Raw genomic sequence first — 7,752 nt, 5'->3', positions numbered from 1 at the left:
ATGAATCTTTATTTTCTTATGCACTATATTCATTAAGTTTTGATTTTGGGGTGGACCTGGATGTTTTCATTTAAAGAATATATCTAGAATATAAATTAACTTTATGCATTGGAAGTTATGGTCCTCAAGTCGAGATCATTTTCAATATATAAGACAAGAATATTTTCAATTTAAAATTCAGCTTTGACTCCACTGTAGACATTTTCGTGGTAAACAATGACATGAAATTTTTCATTTCAATTAATTGCTGGGGTATTGCTGTAGACTATTGAGCAATGTTCTACCCAAGGCACATTATTGTTTAGTTTAATCATGATCAGGATAGTGTTTAATAATGCCCAAGCACATAAATTTAAGAGATTACAAAGGTCTATTTTAAAACTGTATGCATTTACAACAGAGGGACCTTCAAAATAATGAACCAGGAATTTTACTAACTGTAAATCACAGAATAAGTCATAAGAAGCTTACAACTGTAAAAAGAATAAAAACATGGACAACATTGTGATTTACACATTTATATTGTTAAGTTTAAATGTAACAGACATTTACTTTCCCATTTATTTAACTATAATGTTCCTGACTTTAAGAAGCACCATTAGCTCTGTACTCCTTCCTAGAAGAGGGCTCTATTTGTTCTTACATTTCTGCATTCAGAATTTCAAAAATAAAGTGGTTTTTTTTGGGGGGGGGGGGGGGGGGGTTTGGAGATGCAAAACCAACATGTAAATGCTTTGTCAACCTACGCATTCAAGTTCGATAGATGGATGACAATGACAGGAGGCACACAGTGAATTTTTTGCATTTTAAGTCAAGTAAACTTGACATGACACTTTTTATTTTGTGGCTATGATCCTAAAACTCTATAAAGTGTGTAACCATGCTATGGAAGCATGCATGCAAGATTAATGTCAGTAAATTTTTTGGCATTGCCATGACATGAGAGATAGATGTACCAGACATGTGACACATACACAGCACTGAGTATAGATAGAGGTCAGCATGGGAGCATAGCAGGTGGTCAAAATGGGCAGAATGACAACTTCCTAGTGTGTGTTTCACACATGCAGAGCTAATGCACATTGATAAAGTCAGGAACTGCAGCTGTATGTACAGATAGATAGCAATGTAACCAACACAGACAGAGCACATCCCATCCCAGACACAGCCCAGCTACACACAGAGATATACTCAACTGGTAATGGGCTCATTTGTTTTAATCTTCATCTAACATTTGAACATCTTCATGAAAAGTAAGGATCCACAGGAACACAACAGAACATATTTATCAATCACAATGGTAATTGGTTTTTTTTCTTGACATTTTAGTGAAAGGTTCTAAACCATTTAAATTAAATTTGGAAAATTTGGTAGAATACTTCATTTCGAATGTATGCTACTTAAGTGCAATCCCCAAATACAGGATTTACACATTTAATGATGAGCAAGGGTGGCATTATAACCAGGCCCTCACTTTTTTTTTCTGAGACTGGATCAACCAAATCACTCAGTCAAAATGCACGCACACACATACAAGCATCGGTTCAACAACCCTGATTTTCTATTCACGTTAAACGCTTACAGCCAAGGGTTTCAAAACTAAACTTTAAAATAAGAATATATTTCAGGTATTAAATAATTTCATATAAAAAAGGTACAAGTTCCCTCCAACCCCAGAGTTTCACATATATATATTTATGATACATGTACGTTATACCCTTTTCCTCACAGCAGTGTCCATGCAGTACCTACTGTATAATAACAATGTCACTCTCTTTTTCTTAGTGCTTTTGTATTTCTGCTTAATACTTAATAGCAAAGCGGCACAAACACGCAGAGAAGCTTATGTTATAGATGGTTTGGCTTTTTCATATTGTGGTTATAATCTGGTGTTAAAATGAGTATTATTTTAATGCAGTCATGTTTCAGCCGTCAAAGATAAACAGAGTGGAAAAGGAAAGTAGCGTATCTGTAATCGGCACGTGTGCCAACTACCACTCACTTGTCAGTTTAGTGTTTTGGTCCCGTTTGGGTGGAGCTGGTGGAGGCCCCCGCCGTAATGTTGCATAGCCTGAAATGTTGGTGGCCATGTAGCCGCCCTTTTTCTGCTGGCCCAGCAGCAGCTCTGGAGGAGGGGGAGGGAGAGCCATATCGTCCATGGTGGCTACTGGCTCCAGCTTGGCTGAGATTCGGGAGGAGGTGAGGGAGCCATGTCGGGTCATGGACTTCCTTTTCAGAGTTCTATTCAGATCTTCCAGGAAGTTGGACTGGATGGACAGATTGCCCTTAGGGGAAGTTGGAGGGATCTGAGAGTTAAAAGATGATAGAGGGATTTGTTGTGGAGGTGGAGAAAGGGCAAGCGGCTCGGGTGGGCCACTGCTGCGGCGGTGCACAGCCGCAGGTGGTGTTTTCTTCAAGGAGCTCTGCTTCCAAGAGGATGTGCTGGAGGAGAGTTGGGGTTGGGGGTTCACCACAGCCACTCTGGGAGCCCCGGTGTGCAGTTCTGTTGGGAGAGGTGGGGGAGGAAGGAGCTCTGAGTCTGGAGGAGGAGGTGGGAAGTCACAGTCCAGGGGCGGAGAGGGAAAGTCTGAGCTGGGCTGACGATACTGACTTGGCTTCCCTTGGAGAGCCAGAGGCTGATTTGCCAAGTTGATCTTGCCTGGTTTTGCTGCCCGAGGTCCTGCAGAGGAGTCCTTGGAAGGTGATCCTGTTGTAGAAGATGGAGTTGAGAGGGAGTTGGATGTGGGTTGACTGGTTTGAGCAAACATGCTCACCAGATCCTCCACTTTCTTGGACTCCTGGTACTCGATGGAAGAGTTAGACTTTACGCTGGAGTTGCGCTGTGGGGTCGGAGGGGGCTTCTTCCCACCTGAACCAGTAGAGGAATTTGATGATGTTGATGGGGATTTCTTTATTGGTGACCCCAATTTCCCAGAAGGGGCAGGAGGTGGACTTGGAGCAGGAGGTGGAGGGAATTCAAGGCTACTCTCCGGTGGAGGTGGAGGAAATTCAGGCGATTGGGGTTGAGCCTGCCCACCTGGCTGCCATTTTGGTTTGGTTTTTACCACAGGAGGAGAAATAGTACCTTTGGATCCATCAGGGGTGTCGGGAAACTGGTTTACAATCTGCTTTACAAGAAATTGGGTTGGAGAGATGGGGGCGGATACAGGTGGAGCTTTGGAAGAAAGGCTATATTGCTTAGGAAGGGTGGGTGGAGGTTGATTGGGACTGTGGCCACTGGAGAGGCTCTGCTGTTTCCTGATGGTTGCTGGAGGGGTTGGAGACAGAGACGGTGGGATGGGGGAAACAGGGGAAATGCTGTGGCTAAGTTTCGGAGCAGTTTGTGGTGGAAACCCAACAGTGAATGTTTTGGGTGGGGCAGGTGGAGGACCTGCAAACTGCTGAGGAGGTGGAGAGAAACACACTGGAGGCTGTGAGGGTAGAGGAGGCGGAGGAAGCGGTGGAGGCTCGTCATCTGGCTGGACAGGTGAAAAGTCATAGATCATATTAGGGAACTTCTGAGCTAAGAACTGCTGGAGCCCATTGGTGCTGAGGGGAGGTGGGTATTTTAACAGCTCCGGGGGTGGTGGTGGAGGTAGGATGCCATTACTGTGTAGGTTACTGGTTATTGCCATTACTGGGGCTGGCAGCTGGTCTTCTTCTGGAGGTGGAGGGTGAGCATACTGGGGGCTGAGGGGGGCATGCTTCAACACCGCCATGGCTGACCCAGGCACTGGCATCTCTGGAGGAGGAGGGGGTGGTGGGGGTGGAGGGGAACTGATGTCAGGTTCTGCAGTATTATTCATCACAGGTTTGAGACACTGTGGAGGTGGGGTAGGTGGCACAGGTAGTTGTTGCTGCTGTGCTGCCAACAAGGGGGTCTGTTTGTAATGATTTGGTGCCTGGGAGATGTTTTGCAGCCTAGCAATGGTACTGTATTTGGTAAACATAACCGGAGTGGAGTGGTGGGTGGGACTGGGGAGTGGCGGAGGTGGTGGAGGCAGAGGTGGTGGAGATGGAGGCGAGGGGGAGGACACTGGGGACACACCAGAGTAGCTGCTACGAGACTGGATAGACTGTGTCATCTGGGGTAGTTGGGGAAGCTGTAGAGGGTATGAAGCTCTAGCAGGCTGTGTTGGTGGGGCAGAGTCCATTCTCATCTGTGAAAATGAACAAACCTAATGAATTAGAATAGAATGAATGAGACCACAAAACAGCAGTGTCACACGAGTGAACAATATTCAAATGTATTAGTTAAGTGCAAGAAGATATCCGGCAGCCAGTGCAATTAAACGAGTGACATGAAATGGCATGAAATATTATACAAAGTCTTAACGGAAGAAGAACTATTAGTATAAACAAATACTAAGATCTGCTCTTCCAAAATCAGGACACTTTCGGGACCCTTTCTTATATCATAAAGTGCTTTTGAACTACCGGGCCGAATGCTTCTGAGCACAGTAAGTAATGGTTTAAGAAGCATTTCTACTTGAGCATGGTTTGGTATGATACGATTACAAATCTTGGTAACACTTTACAATAAGGTTCCATTTCTTAACATTAGTTAACAACATTAGTTAACATGAACTAACAATGAACAATACTTATTAAGCATTTATTAATCTTTGTTAATGTTAATTAAAACATATAGTAATACATGTTTAAAATCAAAAGTTGTTCTTGTTAACATTAGTTAATGCACAATGAACTAACATGTACTTACCATGGACAATAGTATTTTTATTAACTAACATTAACAAAGATTAATAAATGATGTAAAAACATATATTGTTAATTGTTTGTTCATGATACCTAATAGATTAACTAATGTTAACAAATGGAACTTTATTGTAAAGTGTTACCGAAATCGTTCCCAAAACAGTATCTGTCCTATGAGTGGTGCTTACCTTCTCTGAGAATATCTCTCATTAACAGCACAGAACAAACCAATTAACACTCCAACCATTATGAAATAGGTTAATCAAACTACAACACCCGTGCATTGTCTGTTAATTAATAGCTAACACAAACCAACACAACAGGTGTCCAACACCAGTCCCCAGTTACCCTGCATTCATGAAAACAACCATAAGATGAACTGCTACACACATATATCAGTGGTTAGTTGCTTTTGAGATTCACATGTGAGGATTATATCAAATATAAAGGACTAGGGTGTGACAGTTTTCTACACTTCAAACCTCGATCCCCAACCGTGCATAAGGGCAAAGACTTTCCAGACTTGAATTTCACATCCTGGGTAGACAAATAGAGAGGGGGTATAGCAAGACATAATTTTAATGTCCCACAATCATTCTGACTCAGATGGTCCTTGTCCTCTGAGATTGACCAATACACTGAGAAAAAGCATTCAGAAATACTTTCTATTCAGACAGATGTATGTGATGTCATATCATGTTTTCGCAAATTCTATTGACAGGCTACGGAACTACGAACTATAATCAAAACACTAACACTATCGAACTGCACATACATCTTAGTTTCTTTCTGTTTGGTGTATAATAACATTTAATTATTTTCAAGTTGATGTTGTTACTATTACAACTATTATAGAATGGATTTTACCAGTCCTGGATGCTGATTGGTCAATACAGTGTTAAAATATAGTAACAGCTACGATGTGAAACACCTGTTCACCAAGCTACTGTGCTACTGCGCAGCACCAATAAATATCTTCTAGCGGAAGGATGGTAATTAACGACTTTGCTTAACAAAACAAGGTTTCATTGAAAAATTGGGTCTGAGATATTTTTACTATGGAGTAACAGCTTTATAAAAGCAATCAGGCTTCTATGTTGTAAATGTAGTCACTGCCACGCGTACGTTATTGCTTAAAAACAGTCCTACACAACCAGATATTTTAGAATGGATTTGGATAAAGCAGCCATCACAGAAAAAAAAAAAGCTAAGAGGTAATGAAATGGCACTAGGATGAAAAATAAGAGGTGGAATGTAAAGCAGAGCATGAGATGACAAGTAAAATACTCTAATGGTTACCTTGGTGTCATCTGACTGATTGCCTCTCTTCCAGGCCTCAGAAAAGATGGAGCTGACCACACTCTGAGAACGCACATGACCGGAGGATGTGGTCTCTGACACACCACTGTCTGATTGGCTGGAGAGGTTGGATTGAGATTCTGTGGGCATGAAAGTGTGAAACTTTATCAAAAATCACACTTGACCCATCTATTCAAGAGAATTGCTTACTAAAAGAAATGTCCAAATTAAGGGACTAAATTTGGGCAGTGGGGTCTGGCTTGCATTCTACATTCTGATTCATCCCAAAGGTGTTCGGTGGGGTTCAGGTCCGGGCTTTGTGAAGGCCAGTCAAGTTATTCTATACCAGACTCACTATTTCTCTACAGATCTAGTTTTGTGCACAAGTATATTGTCATTTTGTAAAAAAGGCCCACCCCAAACTGTTGTCACAATGTTAAAAGTACACAATTCTCTACAAAGCCATTGTATGCTGTAGCATTAAAATTTGTCTTCAGTGGAATTAATGGAATAGCTAAACATGCTAAATAAAGGGGGTGTTCACAGACATTTGGCCATATAGTGTATAGAAAACTGTCTCATGTGGGAGTTTACCTGTATTTCTACTGCTTTACTGCTGAACTCACCTGGCAGACTGGAAGAGCTGGAACCAGACTTCATACTGGAGCTGGACAGGGAGGACCAGTCATGAGCAGCCTCTGTGCGCCTCATAGCCTCCTGGTAGTTCACATACAGCTGCTTCCCATACTGCATTTAAAATCACACAGATTTAGCCATTGCCACTTTAAAGCACCAAGCAATACTCAATTTACACAAGGCAGGGTGATGTCATCAGTCAAAGAGATGTTACCTTGGCAATGCGTAATCCGTTGACCCATTGATGCAGTGTTCTGACATCATCACAGCACAGGTACTTGACGTACTGTGATTTCTTCTGAATCTGAGGGTGCTACTCGGGGAAATCAGATGACATGTTACTTGTATTGATGCAATTTATTGTCTGTGTGTGAAGCATAGACTCAAAATTCAGATTGGATGAGCCATGTTTGAATCATTGGAAATGGTCATTCTATATCAATACGCCAAGTCGCTATGTTTCAAGGCATTATTAATAATAATACATTTAACTGTTTATTGAACACTGGTGTGTCTTATTACAGTATATTGCTGTTGTCACCATTCTAAAAATACTATTCTCAAGGCAACACATTTTCAAGCCATTCCTTTACAGAGATTTTACCACAGTTAAAAGGCTTTAAGGCTATATATATATATATATATATATATATATATATATATATATATATATATATATATATATATATACACATACATACACACACACACACACACACACACACACACACACACACACACAGTATATGTTTTGGTTAAACTAATCATACTTTTATTCACGGTAACCTAAATAAAAAAAGTTTATACTTGTGTCTGATTTTTTTCGAGTGCTTTGCTTTACTTCTGAGGGTGTCAGCATAAACTCATAAAATATTTTCAACAATGTTCAGGCCAGAATAATAAAATTTAGACTACAAAAATGTAAAGCAGACTGGGATCTGGCTTTTATAGGCTCAAGTGCTTCAAAATTCCTCTGGCAAAACCCTTCTCTTCTGTCTGCTTTTACCATAGAGGAATGGAAATCTGGAAACTTCACATATCTTATGACAAACACTAGAGATATGCAGAGTCACAGACATGTTTTACTGCTTCCATAAC

The 7,752-nt window shown here is 41.1% G+C and overlaps 1 protein-coding gene across 3 annotated transcripts in view; it reads right to left on the bottom strand.

The window, feature by feature from the left end:
* Positions 1-502: 502 nt before the first annotated feature.
* The window catches only part of LOC127447691 (ras-associated and pleckstrin homology domains-containing protein 1-like), a 109,568-nt gene continuing 102,318 nt past the window's right edge, over positions 503-7,752 (bottom strand). For all 3 annotated transcript variants that reach the window (XM_051709698.1, XM_051709696.1, XM_051709697.1), the window contains 4 exons: positions 6,869-6,967; positions 6,645-6,765; positions 6,019-6,158; positions 503-4,160 (listed from right to left, as the gene is read on the bottom strand). In XM_051709698.1, coding sequence (XP_051565658.1) covers positions 1,992-4,160; positions 6,019-6,158; positions 6,645-6,765; positions 6,869-6,967 — 2,529 coding nt within the window. In that variant the 3' untranslated portion in view covers positions 503-1,991. The remainder of the gene's footprint in view (positions 4,161-6,018; positions 6,159-6,644; positions 6,766-6,868; positions 6,968-7,752) is intronic.

The sequence above is a fragment of the Myxocyprinus asiaticus genome, chromosome 11 (genome assembly GCF_019703515.2).
Source record: "Myxocyprinus asiaticus isolate MX2 ecotype Aquarium Trade chromosome 11, UBuf_Myxa_2, whole genome shotgun sequence".
NCBI classification, from domain to species: domain Eukaryota; kingdom Metazoa; phylum Chordata; class Actinopteri; order Cypriniformes; family Catostomidae; genus Myxocyprinus; species Myxocyprinus asiaticus.
The sequence above is the reverse complement of the archived record's forward strand: the minus strand, read 5'-3'. Positions and strand labels throughout refer to the sequence as shown.